Source organism: Xiphophorus couchianus, chromosome 2 (genome assembly GCF_001444195.1).
Source record: "Xiphophorus couchianus chromosome 2, X_couchianus-1.0, whole genome shotgun sequence".
In the NCBI taxonomy this organism is placed as follows: Eukaryota; Metazoa; Chordata; class Actinopteri; order Cyprinodontiformes; family Poeciliidae; genus Xiphophorus; species Xiphophorus couchianus.
In genome coordinates, this window is record NC_040229.1 from 30,922,743 (window position 1) to 30,937,983 (window position 15,241).

The 15,241-nt window shown below is 40.7% G+C and overlaps 2 protein-coding genes across 5 annotated transcripts; one reads left to right on the forward strand and one right to left on the reverse strand.

The window, feature by feature from the left end:
• The first annotated feature begins 3,534 nt into the window (after positions 1–3,534).
• On the forward strand, positions 3,535–8,916 carry skic8 (SKI8 subunit of superkiller complex). The gene is made up of 11 exons (XM_028041825.1): positions 3,535–3,663; positions 3,984–4,022; positions 4,106–4,133; positions 4,400–4,505; positions 5,444–5,616; positions 5,798–5,946; positions 6,754–6,847; positions 7,802–7,895; positions 8,006–8,098; positions 8,252–8,330; positions 8,700–8,916. The coding sequence occupies exons 2-11, from the start codon at positions 4,011–4,013 to the stop codon at positions 8,787–8,789; spliced, it is 918 nt and encodes a 305-aa protein (XP_027897626.1). The 5' UTR covers positions 3,535–3,663; positions 3,984–4,010; the 3' UTR covers positions 8,790–8,916.
• Positions 8,917–9,609: 693 nt separating this feature from the next.
• slc25a44a (solute carrier family 25 member 44a) lies at positions 9,610–15,144 on the reverse strand. Of its 4 annotated transcripts, none has more exons than XM_028041814.1 (5): positions 15,089–15,144; positions 14,843–14,947; positions 13,421–14,116; positions 13,204–13,331; positions 11,588–11,779 (listed from the first exon to the last, which is right to left on the reverse strand). In XM_028041814.1, the coding sequence occupies exons 3-5, from the start codon at positions 14,052–14,054 to the stop codon at positions 11,588–11,590; spliced, it is 954 nt and encodes a 317-aa protein (XP_027897615.1). In that variant the 5' UTR covers positions 14,055–14,116; positions 14,843–14,947; positions 15,089–15,144. The 4 variants fall into 4 exon arrangements, with proteins under 4 accessions (XP_027897597.1, XP_027897615.1, XP_027897588.1 ...); XM_028041787.1 differs by having other exon boundaries at positions 14,822–14,947; XM_028041796.1 differs by lacking the exon at positions 15,089–15,144 and having other exon boundaries at positions 9,610–11,779; positions 14,822–15,082.
• Positions 15,145–15,241: the final 97 nt, after the last annotated feature.

The following is a 15,241-nucleotide window of genomic DNA, read 5'->3' on the forward strand; positions in this document are numbered from 1 at the left end:
GTATGTCCCACAGGATCCACCGCTTTTGGAAGTGTCTCCCTCTTCTGATCTTCCTATACAGCATTCCAACGTGGTTATGTGTATATTTTGGGTGCTAGCCTCTTGTACCCTGTAGCTGCCCCTGGTCTCAGAGTCAACATAGGATTATGAATTCTGTCTATTGTGGTAGACCCTGTCTGCTGTTGATATCATGCTGACTGCCTGTTCTCTGCTGCCATGATCAGTGTATTTGTGCTGTCCTTTAGTCCAGCATTGTTAAAACTTCTCAATATATGGCACATCCTCAGTCAGGTACTGCATATCGCTCAGGACTCACCTTTGCACAATGCTTCTGTTGCTCAAGACCATCACCAAGCAATTTATGAGCATGTTTCTGATGTTCGCCAAGAGAACGTAAGATATTCTGGATGGTAGCTCTGACAAGTCCTCCATTAATTTGCATTATGTGCGGCCTCAGAGACTCAACAACCAAGGGACCGACCAAAGACAGTGGCAGGCGAAAGGTGAAACTCATCTGATGGGACGGGATGCGATTGCAACGGCTGTGACAACAACAAAAGTTTAACGTTTTTGAACTTTCTTGTGTTGTATTGAAAGCCCACATGCACCTGTCTACATGTGCAAGCTCAAAATTTTACATGCACTAATGTTGCTGGTCACTTGGCTGGACTAGGAAGGGCAAACTATTGTCACCTCGCTGAGCAAGTTAAAGAGGAAAAGAATGGAGAAGGAGCGACACTGCTTTCTGTGTCAAGCCCTTCAGTTTGCTGGACTTTGTTCCAAACCCCTTTTGCCCTGTGAGGTGATTTCAGTGGCTTCAATCTCCAGCAGGGTATTGATGGCTTGGACTTTGTTTGTACCATTCAGCTGGCTTTTCACTTACTCCCTACAAGTACCCGTTTCTGGGCAACTTGCTTCATGGTTGCTTGTAGTCATTAGGATGCCAATCTAAAGTTGTTGTCCTGAACATCTCCTCTGTTGCCTTGAAGTAGGATGCCTTGCCTCTCTAGGATACCATTCAGCTGAATTTATCCAGTGTTTACATTGATCACTGAGTCAAGCAGCATGATGTTTTCCGGGCAGAAAATGTGGCTGCTCCATTTCAGAGTCGATAACTTTGTCAATATCTGACTGAAGGGCGAGCCTGTGCCAAAGCGTTTCACCATCACCTGACACAGTTGGTTTTGATTCAACTAATCGTGATCTTTTCCATGTTCCTATTGAGTTCCTCCTGAACCTTTTCTTATCTTTTTTATTTCCCCTGGCCTGGTGTTTCCTGTGTTTAGCCGTGTTTGACTGGGCTATTGCTGCCAGTAGCTACATGTTCTCTATTTTCTTCCTTCCACAGAAGACATAGTTGGTCCAGGGTTTCTGTTCTTTACTTTGTCTCTGTCCTGTGCCAAGTTTATCATTATCTCAAAAGCTTGTTCTCCAAACTTAAAGCATATATTTGACCTTATGAGGGAAAAACGTACTTATGATGCTCTTAGCTTCTTATGTTGACTCAAATCCTGACTGAAGCCCAGTGTGAGGACAAAGCTTGTGAAAACAACTTTCCTGAATGTGTTGACTACAGAGACGTTGTCTGCTGTACATGAACGTAGCTTCCTCAGTTCTATGTTGTCTGGATACAACATTGCAGTGCTTTGCATTTCATTACAAACGCTGTGAACTTTATGTCTTGCTTTTATGGGCTTGACTGAAACAAAGAGACAGCAACATTGGCTTCTGTTCATTTATAAAGCTGCCTTGGGGACACTACCCCTGTATTTGCTTAGTCTTGTGTCTCCAGTGAGGGGTGGACACAGTTTCTGCTCAACACATCAGCTTCTCTTTGGTGTCTGCAAAATCTGCTCAAAACTGGGAAGAAAAAAATAATCTCTTATGCTGCTCCATGGTCCTGGAGTAATTTGCAAAAGTCATTAAAAGTCCAAAATTTAATTCCATGAAAACTCTTCTGTTCTCTCCGGGTACTCCGGCTTCCTCCCATAGTCCAAAAACATGACTGTCAGGTCAATTGGTTTCTCTAAATTCTCCCTAGGTGTGAGTGTGTGTGTGCATGGTTGTTTGTCCTGTATGTCTCTGTGTTGCCCTGCGACAGACTGGCGACCTGTCCAGGGCGTACCCCGCCTCCCGCCCGGAACGTAGCTGGAGATGGGCACCAGCAACCCTCCCGACCCCATTAGGGACAAAGGGTGAACAGAAAATGGATGGATGGATGGAAAACTCTTCTTAAAGGGAGTAACTGCTACAGCTAAACCCCCTTTAAATTATTTTATAAAGTCTTAATCTTATACTCTAATATTATTTTTTAACATTTTGTTTTCACTAAAGTGAATTTTGGGGTTTTGATTAACTGTGCTTTTTAATATTGTCTTACATGTGGTGTTTCCACCTTTTCAGGTCACCCTCAAAAAAAGAGACTTGATCTCAAGGCACTTCCTGCTAAAGTAATGGTTAAATCAAGGTTTTTTTAATAAAAACTTAATCAGTGGGATCTAAATAGTTAGCTAATTACTGCTGCAGCACTGTCACAGCTAAAACAATGTACTTTTAGGGTCTACATTAAAAAAAAAAAATCTAAATTCTTTGCTATTTGCATGGTACAAAAAGAACTTCTGTTTTTTTTTGTCTGATTAGCTCCAGGATGCCAGGAGAATCACTTTGATGTTTGGTTAATGGCTAATGATCCACAGTTTTCTTTGGTTGAGGTTATTACATAATTCTCCTTGAAATAATACTTCTCTTGTACTAAGCTAATAGAGACATGTAGTGGACACAGCAAACATGTAGAAGAAGATACTATTGTCAGATAAGAGCAAAACAAACTTCTTAACCAATCTGCAAAACTCTGTAGGACATTGGCCAGCCAGAGCTACAAAGGAACGGTTCAGCTAATTCAGTTCAATTCAATTTAAAAATACTTTATCAATTCCAAAGGGAAATTAAATATTCCAAACCATTTAAAATGATCAGTTTCTCTGATTTTACTCTTTATAGGTATATGTTTGAGTAAAATAAACATTGTTCTTTTATTCTATGAACTACTGACAACATGTCTCCAAATTTCCAAGCAAATTTTTTTTATTTATTTGCAAAAAATGAGAAATGGTCAAAATAACGAAAAGGTTGCAGTGCTTTCGGACCCCAAATAATGCAAAGAAAACAAGTTCATATTCGTTTAGAAACAACAATACTAATGTTTTAACTCTGGGAGAGTTTAGGAATCGATATTTGGTGGAACAACCATGAGGTTCAATGTAGTGGTCTCTTAATTTTTTCCAGAGTTGGATTTAATCTTATGTCCATGTTTTAAGATGAAAAGGAGTTGACCAAACTCATTCCTTTATTTTGTTTTTAAGCACTTGCCATGCAATCCCTCTTTCTCTATTATCTTTTCACTTTGTGTTGTAATTGCGTTCACTTTCAAATGTTGTCATTTGCAGTTGCCTTTCTGATAACAAAGACCAACACCTCTTTTGTAATACCCCTCTTTGCCGCATCTGTGGGGGCGATAGCGAGGCTATTTGACTTTTCTCAAACCCTATTAACAAAAGCCAAGGAAGTCCGAGAGCGGAAGTTACATCAAATGTTGTCATGATGCAGTTTCACATGTAAATCAGTGAGGACCAAATTTCTAATATAAAGTTTGGGGTTTTGAAGGTAAGTGAGCGCTTTTCGTCGTCATTATCTTTTGTCTTTACCTACAATGTCGCTTGCAATCCGGCGCGTGCTGCTAGCGTCACCGGTGTGACGCAGCCGCAATTTTGTTTGCAACACCAGCGAGCTAGAGACAACTAGCCTGGGCTAGCTACTACCTTTGCTTCCTTTGTAATTTTCACGGCAACAAAGCAAAGTTGCTATTTAGAAATTCTCTTTTCAAAATCAACGCTAAGCCAGCAAACAGCTCTATGCATTTAAAAACAACAGTGTTAACTTAAAAGTGGCAGTTAAAAAAAACACCTGCATTATTTTGAATACAGGGTGACATACTTCCAGGACCAAAAGCAATGAGTACCCAGGTAATGAGTAAATTATATACGTTCTTGTTCGTTGTGGTGATATTTAGACAGAGGTTGACTTTGGTTTTGTGCTTTAATTTCAGTACAGCATTCTGTTCAAGCAAGAACATGGTGAGTAGCATGGTTCACGAACACCACCGCTGTTTTTAGAGTTCCACATTATTTAATGGTTTAAATGAGAGTCCTGATCTGTCTCTGTGGAATAATTTAACTTGGGTTGCAGTTGAATGACAAAGCGCATGGTGGTGATATTTGGTACTGTTCATGTGGACAGAGAAGTGGAATTAGGAGCGTCAGGATCTGAGTCTGTTTGTTTGAGCTGAGGGAGCTTGGTATGAGCTGGGATTTCTCTTCTTGTCTCCCTTGTTTCCCTTCAGCTCATGACGATGCCATCTGGACAGCAGCATGGGGCAAAAGCGAAGCAGACGGCTCGGAAACTATCATCACCGGTTCACTAGATGATTTGGTCAAAGTCTGGAAATGGTGTGAATTTCTTCATCTTTTTCAGCACTGATGTTTTTTTTTTGCATTTTTTATCTGTTGTTTCTTTACATCCTTCCTGCTTCACTTTCTTCCATTCTTCTTTTCAGCCTCTCTACAATCCTTTCTCCATTCTATGCTTTGCCATCTTCCCTCCTACTTACAGTGATGTTATCTTAAAAGATCTGATTTGTCTGTTATTTCTCTGCTGGACACCACTTAGACTTAGACTGACTTTATTGTCGTTTTGCATGCACAGGGTGTATACAGAACAAAGTTTCGTTGCATACGGCTCAGGACAATGTTTTGAGGTTCCAATGTTGTGAGGTTACTCCAGAATAAAATAAAATACAGTATAAAATATAAATATAAATATAAAATATAAAGTGCAGGACTGACAGTAAAATAGAAGTTACTTAGCTCTGTACATGTGCAAGGTATAAAGTGGAGACCAGTTTTTGAGTGCAGTCCAGTTAAGAGTTCAGCAGTCTGATGGCAAGTGGGAAAAAGCTGTTTCGGAACCTGGTGGACCTGCACCGGATGCTGCGGAACCTCTTTCCAGAGGGCAGCAGGGAGAACAGTCCATGGTGGGGGTGTGAGGGGTCACTGACGATGTTTCGGCCTCGGGACACGCAGCGCTGGGATGAAATGTCCTGAATGGAGGGAAGGGAAGGGAAGAACAGTACAGTACAGCTGCTGTTCCAGTTTCACTTGAAAAAGACCTTATCTAATGGTTTAGGACTCCAGAATTAATGGAACCAGTTCAGTGATATTAGCTTTGTCAAAGTTTTGCTTATTCCACATCCTCAAATGAAGCTGAAATTTCGCATCCTATCAAATTTCCCAGTAAAATAATAATCAAATCCATGTGAAAGCCAGCTGATAAATCTTAGGCTTTGACTAGGCCTGGAAGTAGCGCGCGTATCTCTCTGTTCCTGCAGGTCAGACGAGAAGCTGGAGCTGCAGTGGACCCTGGAGGGCCACCAGCTGGGCGTGGTCTCTGTGGACATCAGTCACCACGGAGCCATCGCTGCCTCCAGCTCCCTGGACGCACATATCCGCCTGTGGGACCTGGAGTCGGGGAAACAGATCAAGTCCATGGATGCCGGACCAGGTGGGAGGAGCTTATTCTCGCCTTGCTTTTGTATCTCACCTGGACTGAGATTGCCCAGTGACTTAAGAACATGATGTAGCTCTTTTTTTTTTCTTTTTTTTTTACAATGCACAAACACAGATTTTGTTTTCCAGAGGTAAACACTTCGTATCCTCTTATCCATTTTCTGTCGCTCTTATAGTCGATGCGTGGACAGTCGCCTTCTCTCCAGACTCTAAGTACATCGCCACAGGCAGCCATCTTGGAAAAGTGAACATCTTTGGTGTGGAAAGCGGCAAGAAGGAATATTCCCTGGACACCAGAGGAAAATTCATCCTCAGTATAGCTTACGTGAGAATCAGTTGCTTGTTTTCTTTTCAGATCTAGTCTGAGTTTTTATTTACCGTTGTGACTCCTTTCCGTGTAAGTCGCCATTTTGTTTTAACGCTTTGAAAGTGTTTGTACCTTGTTTTTACTTTTTTTTCCCACTCTTTTTTTCAATCATCAAGCAAATTTTTGCAACAAAGAAATTAGTCAGTTCAGATGTTTCAGGCATCTGATCAGCCGCCTCTCTTTGGAGTTTTGTGGGGCGTCCCACAGGGAGGAGACCTCAGGACCCAGAACTTTCCTGAAGGACCATATGTTGTCTGATTTTCCTTTTTTTTTCTTGTTTTCTTTTTGAAAAAAAATAAGTTACAAAAAATATTTTAAAAATGTGGATTTTATTTCAACCATTTCTTCTATGAGTTCTACAGTGGAGAATAAATAATTGAGAATGCCATAATATTAGCGGAAAATATTATTTGTCACTAGAAAAATAATGTCCTAAAATTACGAGAGAAAAAGTCACTTTAATGAGAGAAAAACTTCTCTAGTTGGAAAAAAATCCAGATTTTTCAAAAAACAATGTACCTTCAAAAAGCTACATTTCAGTAAATCACTAAAATATATTTCAAGCTTACGTTCACATGCTTGAGATATCATGTGAACATGTGGGGTTTTCATTTTTACTCTGCTTAAAATGAGTTTGATTCTCTGAAATATTTACATGTGACATAAAAAGCAAAAACAGGAGAAATCTGAAAGTGTCCCGGAACTTCCTCACAGCGCTGTGGCGGCCATTTTGGCTCCATTTCACATTTCCTTCTTGCTCCTCAGAGCCCCGACGGAAAGTATTTAGCCAGCGGCGCGATCGATGGGATCATCAACTTCTTCGACATCGCCACCGGGAAGCTACTCCACACACTTGAAGGTCGGCTAATTTACAGATTTATATGAAGAAAAAAGACAAATTTTTTTTCAGGAATAACCCTTCGATTAAAAGCCAGACAAATCGAGCATTTTAGATGGTTTTTAATGATGAGTTAGGCCTTTATCAGTGTGTTTGATTTTTAATTTTCCAGCATTAGGATTAAGCAGGTCATCTATTAGAGGCAGGAAAAATACCAAGTTATTTCCTTTAAGGTTTTAATTTTGATTTTATTTAAATATAATTTTGAAAATAAAACATTTAACAGTTTGATTTAGATTATAATACAACAGATTCTCAGATTTTGCCATAATGTTTCACTTTTCTATTAATGCTTAGTGATGTGTCCACCTTAAGATGGCCTGAAAACGACTGGGAAATCTGGAAATTTGAGTTTAGAAAACTCTGGACTTTTGACAAGAAAAAAAAATTAAAATCTGTGTAGCATCTCTCCATACATATATTTATTTATTCTGCACATACATTGTCGGACCACTGTAGAAATATATAAATAGTGAGCTTCTTGTATTTATACTTTAAAAGTTGACTAAAAACAACAGAGATCCATGCAAACAGTCTGGAACTTTACTTAACCAGTTTCCTGTTCTGGACAAGTGTGGAAATATGCTCAAATTTTTTCTAGACATTTTTTTTTTTTCTTGTCTTTCATCTTTTAAATATTACTCTAATCCCCATTTGACAATTACAAAATTTACAGATAATGAAGCTAATATAAGCTGAAACATTGTGCTGTGCCTCTTAAGAGTTAAAGCTGACCTTTTGTGTCACATATCCAAAACACAATAAAAAAAACCCTGCTGAACTCTTGAAATTTGTCTGGAAAAGAGTAAAATTGTGAACTAATAAGTGTTCAGGAATCCTGCCTTGAATAGCACATTTAGACTTAGTACTGTCCAGACGCGGAGTTTGATATTCTGTGTGTTTTCTTGTCCGCAGGTCACGCCATGCCCATCAGATCCCTCACCTTCTCCCCGGACTCCCAGCTGCTGGTCACAGCCTCCGATGACGGATATATCAAAATATACGACGTGTAAGTGGCACTTACTGTGCTTTATCGCTTTGATCAATCGTAATTTAGTGATTTATGGACAAATTGTGGAAAAAGTAGCAGATTAAAGCAGTGCTTTATCTGTTCCTCAGACAACATGCCAACCTTGCCGGCACGCTGAGCGGCCATGGGTCCTGGGTTCTTAATGTGGCGTTCTCTCCGGATCACACCCACTTTGTCTCCAGGTGGAACACTAAAAGCAGCTCTTCCACACTTCAATATGTTGTTGTTACAATATGATGTGACGTGTTTTCTCCTCTAGTTTCTTATGCTTCGTGTCGGTGTGAATCCATTCCGCTGTCAAAACGTAAAAACCTTCTTTCTTCTGCTCCCCTCAGCTCGTCTGACAAGAGCGTGAAAGTTTGGGACGCCAGCACCAGAGCTTGTATCAACACTTTCTTTGACCATCAAGACCAGGTGAGGAACCTGACTCTTCTAGTTTTTTGATATTTATCTTATCTGGCAGCATCATGCCGCTGGATTTTCTAAAAATCTTTGGCACTTCTGTTGTGAGACTAGTGCGGCGCTTCATCTTCCCATCTACAGCCAGATCAGCAATGGTTTAGATTGAAGCATGTGAATCAATTAAAACGGCTCAGTCAAAGCCCAAACTTCAATCTACTTGCGAATCTACTTTTTGGTTGATTTGTCTCACAAAATTCCTGCCAGCTTTCATTAGAACTGAGGCTGCAGAGACGTTTGGAGAGTTTGATCTGCTCTTCTGTTCACTGAGCTTTTTTTTTTTTTTTTTTGCTACCGTACTTGCAACATCTCTGTCGTCCCAAGGTGTGGTGCGTGAAGTACAACAGCAAAGGCTCAAAGATCGTCTCGGCCGGCGACGACCGCGCCATCCACATCTACGACTGCCCGTTGTGATAAAGAGCAGTAGCAGGAGGAGGAAAAAGTTTCCATTGATACTTAGAGGGCGGATTTGGGGTAGTAAATGTGTTGATGTTTATGCACTGGCTAAATTAGGCCAAATAATAAAAGACTCGTTTTTGGTCATTTGTTTCTGTTGTATTGCTGTTAGTTGAACCTATTAGAGATTTATTTACAGACATCAACCTACATGGCCTGAAATGTGAAAGACAAACTAGACTTTGAAATGTTACTTTTCACAAATCAACAGTTTCAGTACTGCAGATGAATCGGTTTTATACTGTATCAAAAAGACTGTTGAACTTTTTGCTTTTATTATTTCCTGGGTCTGAATAGGTTTGGGCCTAAAATACCAAACACAGTTGTAAAAATTGCTATTTTTACTTAGATAACGGTTCACAACTTGACAAAATCTTAAAAGGCTATTGTGTCACAATCGTCTCAAGACTGTGTGCATCCTTACTGTGCACATTTTGTTTTCAGTTTTTCTTCCACTCAACTTTTCATTAATATCCTTTGTCAGCACTATCTGCTGGACAAGTGTAAAGTAAGTAGTCGTCAACATTGGCGGTTTTAAAATGTTCTAATTTTCTGAGAAATATAATTTTGATCATAATCAGAATTAAATGAAATCAGTTCATGTTTAATCCATCAATAAGTTTAACCTTTTTGAATCAAACCACTAAAATAAGTAAAATGTATGATATTCTAATTTAAGATGCGGGATTACAGCAGCTTGATCTCAAGCATAAAGTGCTCCCTCTGATGGACCATCACATGTACTGCAGCCCCTGATTTATGACGTTTAAAATAAAAATACAAAATTTATACAATTTTTATTCAACTCTGGACATGTTGATGTAACACAAGTTTTTACACATTCATTTAATGTGTCACAGAAATACTAAGAGACTCTTATTCACAGAAACACTGTACTTGACCTGGCAGAAGTGTTCACAAACATTACTTTAAAAAAAACAAACAAAAAATGAACAAAACACAAAATGTCCGCTGTGGGATGGCAGTAAATCTGAACACACTGTAATGTCAATTTTGAAGGCAGGTTAGTAAATCAGGGTGTGTGTGCTGGTGTGTTGCTGCCATCTTTGTTTTATGGAACCGTGGCAGCACGGTTTGAGTTGCAGTCTTTTTAAAATCAAATTTCTCACCAGGAGATATTTTACATACAAAAAAAATTTAAATAGTGTTCACTTCCACACTTTTTTAAGAGTTCAAATATAAATGTTTGGAATCAATTTGAGGACCCTGGTTACCACTGAAGTGATACAATCGAGCTCAAAATAATGTGGTTTACTCTTCATTGAAGTGAACACATTAAAGGCAGTGACACACAATATAATCAAGGTGCCTAAAGGGTATTAATCTTCAGAATTACACATATTAATCATGTAATAGATTATTTTTTTTATAAAAAGAGTAGTACCAAGTATTCTGCAGACAAGGCCCCTTGATAGACAGATACTGACCGTCGATCTGAGATGAGGACTCCACCGTTCTCTCAGGTGGTTACCATGGCTTTTGACTTACAGGAGTTGAGGATGCCCCCAGAACCACACCATTTCCAAAAGCAAAGATGAGACCACAGGTTCTCAAACCGGATACCTTTCTGTCCATGGACTGGACAGCCCTCAGAAAATACCTTAAAGTCCACAAAACACTTGCGGACCAGAGAACCAAACCCCCCTTTACAACTCAGTTAGGGAAAGATCTGCAGACATTAAAATGTTATTTGTACAGTAGAGTACAACAGGATAAAGGCAAGATTGGTTTTTACACCACCAAAGCTATTACAGTTTCAGTTGATCTAACGCAACCTCTCTAGATCAGGACTTTTCAAAGTGTTGATATTTTCAAATATCCTCTAGGGAGCGCTAGAGTTCTTCAAGGGGTGGCAAAATGAGGGTTAAAAAAACAAAGTAATTCAAAATATTTAACTTCACCAAACCTATGCCAGATCGATTTTTTTTCTTAAGTACATAAAGATATGGTGAGGGACGAGATAGTCTGGGCCAAGGAAAATAAAATGAGGAAGGAAGTGTGACCATGATTATTTAAAATCTAGATTTGTCTGAATGGACTTGAGGATGCTCCACTGCCATAGTATTGTCTGTCCAGAGTTGCTAGCTAACCTCGCTATTAGACCTTGTCGACTTTGACGTCATGTAAGGCCCAACGCCAAAGTTAGATGACCAAGGCTGAATGAACTATGGTTATAATAAAAAAGGTAGCTCATACTTATAGGACTGTAAATGACAAGGTAACCAAAGCATCATAGCTAATGTGGGTAAACCCCACAAGACCAGAGAAACTTATATGAATGGAACATCAAGTAAAACTTTTACAAAAATAAAATCTACAATAAAGTAGATGGAAGAGCACAGATGTCCATTTGCTCTTTGATAAGCTAGCTACCAGACTCTGAAAACCCATATTCTAGATTAAAACTTGAATTTTTCCAATCTGTTCTTTTCGTCCATCACCTAGCTTCATTTTATCTACAGCAACACGAACGAGGAACAAGTACCTGTTACGCATTTCAATGTGCATCATTCACAAATAATACAGCAAATCACAGGACAGCGAGAACAATATGGTTGTTTCATCAACCTTCCAGTTGCTAACGGCTGCGTCTAATGTTGAATTCCCCTTATTCCTGCGTTTAAAGCCGCACCGATCTAAAGCGCATCAGACAGATCTGGGTCACTGCCTCTGTGCAGCTGGAGAAGGATGACAGACAGTCCTGGTCCCCCACCCTGCCTACGCCTTGTTGTCTTTCACCAGTGTCTGGTCTCAATCAGCTCTGCGCGCAGACTCAGCCTCTTCAGGGTCTCGTATCCAACCACGATGAGCACCGACGTGGGCATGGAGGAAATGACGCGAGCCGACAGCCCTTTGGTCATCACCCAGATGCCCTCCTCCACCAGCAGCTGCTTGAACGTCTCTATGACGGATGTCCGGCCCTCCACCTTAGAGAAGGATGATGATGGTGATGCATGGTTAGCTTTTTTTAAACCTTATGTTACCAGGGGAAATAAACAACAACTTTGTATAAATAAACTCAACAGTTTGTTACATTTGGAGTGCGGAAGATTAAATGATTTGTATATTGTTATAATCAGCTAAAACTATATATAGATCATCTGCGTATTGTAAGACACAATGCTCCCAAACCTTAGGCTCATTGTCCACGAGTGTGATTAGATACTTTAAACTGCCGTTTTATGTTACTTTTGGACTCATGGTTTCCTCCTTGCTGAACGGCCTTTTAGCACATAGTGTATGAATTGTTTCTCTGTGGATTACAACTTTCACAGACTTCAGTTTGAAACTTCACAATGTCTTTTACTTTGGTTCTGAGGTTAATATGAAGATTTAACATTAAATCTTGTGACACGGTTCATCCTTGTGACACAGAACCCGTCTCTGTCCTGAATGTTACGTTTCCCATGGCAGGGCTCTTTGTACAGCAACAGAGATCAAAAGTCCTTGAAGATTTGTGACTAGTGACCAGATACTAGAAACTTCTTACCACTGTGCTTTCCAATGAAGGTTGCTTTATGACGTTCTAAGTCCTGTTTAGATTGTTGTTTTGGGTTCATGCACCTTCATCGATTCATTGTCTATATCCACTTATTCTTTAAAAATTGCGGAGATAGTTCCTCTCTCTACTGGTTATGGGGCAAACAGTGGCACATTTGGTAGCATTGTTACCTTGCAGTGAGAAGGACCTTTTTTCTTTGGGTGCTTCCTCCCACAGTCCAAAAACATGCCTTTTAGGTCATGTTGTGGTCTCTCCGAAGTATCCTTAGGTGTGTGTGTGTGTGTGATTGTCAGTCTCTGTGTTGCTTTGTGACAGACTGGTGACCAGTCCAGAGTATACCCTGCCGCTTGCCTAATTTCCTGTGGGTTCAACTACAGATTTTATTCAATGACGTGCAAATGATTTTGGCTTTTGATTTTCACTCTCCATTATGAAGGTAATTAAGCAGACCCCCCCCCCCAGAGATGGTTAATTTATTTGTAATTGAGCTAGCCAGTCTCAAATGTCTTGAAGCACCTTCTGACATGTGGCAGAATTCATGGTAGATCCTATGGGAGAGGGTTTTTTTGGCAACCTCTCTAAGGATCTTCCGCTCTGCTCCAAGGGTGAACTTTGACCGGGCAGTCATTGGCATCTTACCAGTTGTTTTGAACATCCTACAGAGGGATACCTGATAACAAACTCATCTGTGACCCTACCAGGCACATAAACTACTACAATCTTCTTGCTGAAGGCCTCAGACAGCTCATGTTTGTGTGCAGCCTCACTTCAACAGCTAGGAGATCATCAAATTAAAGTTTGAAGAGTAAACAATGACAACCTCCTTCAAAAGGCTCCAGCTTGTCTTACCTGAACTCTTGCACGAACAACATCCATAGGGTTTGTGATGGTGGAGGCAGTTGCCGCTGCCATTGGTCCTGCCACAGCCTGCAGAATCAGGTGGGGACATCCACTTGGTGCCATTAAAGATAATTTTTCTAAAAATGCAAACGACATTATACATCGTAAGGCCAAGTTGTACAAAAAGACATGCTGACAAAACAAAGGAAAGGTGGCATTGATTTACCTGCATAAAAGTGGTAAAAAGGCCACCAGAGGGCACTGTTGGGGATGTACGTGAGCAGGGATGCCACATAACCCCTATAAAATCCCCTGAAACCATCGGCTGCAAATATCTGCACCGTTATTTCCCGCGATTGTCCAAAAGTAGGATTGCGTTTAGATGTGGCGAGCATCATTTTTGGCTTCACCTTGAAGCGGGAGTGATGTTCCCCCTGTCCTTGCATCATCAGGTGCTGGGACACCACGTCAATGGGCACGGTGATGGTCTGAGCCACCAGCGACGCTGCCCCTCCCGCCACCACGGACTTGACCGTGTTGCTGGGAGAGTAGTGGGACACGTACTTGCGCACCAGTTCGTAGGTGGTGATGTACGCCTGTCCTGACACCAGAGTGAAGGTGTTGATCATGAAGCCTCGGTAGAGGCCCCTCACGCCCTCCGTTCGCAGGATCTTGCAGAAGGCGTCAAAGGTGCCCGAGTACACGGCCTTCCCTTTCTGCACCTGCAGCCGGGTCCGGATTAGGCTGGCTGGGTAGACCGTGGCCCGGGTGGTCAACGTCATAAACACACCTAAGGAGTAGAATTTCCTCTTGTCCAGGTCCTCCCATTCGATAATCTGGATGGCACCTTTCTGCTGCATGGTGCCGGTCAGGCACTAAAGCCAAAGCGCTGCAGTCCTAAACGCTGCTGCTTCCATTATACCTGCATCAGACGGAAGCATTCAGTCAATGACAGAGGACAACCGTGGAACACCAGATCAATATGAAGACCAGACAAACCAGTACTAATTATTTATTCATTTCATTTTCCGCTCATTGTTTTGCCCTCTATGGTGAAAACATTTGTCTGCTTGTGTTGGCCTATGCCTGAAAATTGATAGACACGTTTAAATGTGTGGTTTTAACATGACCAAATGTTAAGTTATGAGTGCGAGTACTTTTGCAAAGTACTACAAAAACACACATTCCTCTACGGATTAGTAACAGTGAGAGAAAGTTATTAATGGCGTTCATTAAATATCTAAAACACTTCACACAATGGGCAAGAGAAGTAAAGCTGTATTACCACAGGGTTTATAAACCCGGAACTGACATGGCTTGTGAAACATACTTGTTAGTCAGTTGGGTCTGTAAGGGGAACAGAGACCACAGGAGGGGAAGTTTAAGCACATATTCGGCTGCTGACAAACTGGGAGTAAAATAATATTCAACACTAGATGAGCAACTAGCTTTTAAACGTTTGATCAGTTATAGTCAATAACTTAGTGATGTTTTGTTGGAAGAGGAAGCACGTGCAAGTCACAGCGCGTAGTATACTCGAGCTGCTTTAGCAACAACAAACTGCCATGGGGCTTTCCTATCGAAGAAACTCTAATTAATGTTACCTAAACACACCGACCGAACGTACCCGAATAGTCATTAAGCTCACCGTCCTCGACCACTGTCGTTTGGGTATCGAAGTTGTTTATTTACACTCGAACGGCCTGCGCTGCTGCAACATAATGGAGGGTCATGTCTTCCGTCCATTACTGCTCTGAACAAACACAGTCAAAGGTAAAAGGTCAAGGGTCTAAGCTTTATCAAGACATCTATAAATCGTTATCTACTTTAAAGTTAATTAAAAAAACAGGTTTGAAAAGCATTCTGCCCCGATTTATAGGACTGAAATATTTACTTTGCCAGTCGTTTGTACAATTGAAGGAAGATGATGCATTCATGATCGGGTAAAAATTCTAATAAAGTACATTACAAGGGTGACACGAAATAACATTACAGATTTTGGCCAGTGAAAACTGACACGTAACAAGGTATAAATAAGCAAAAACAT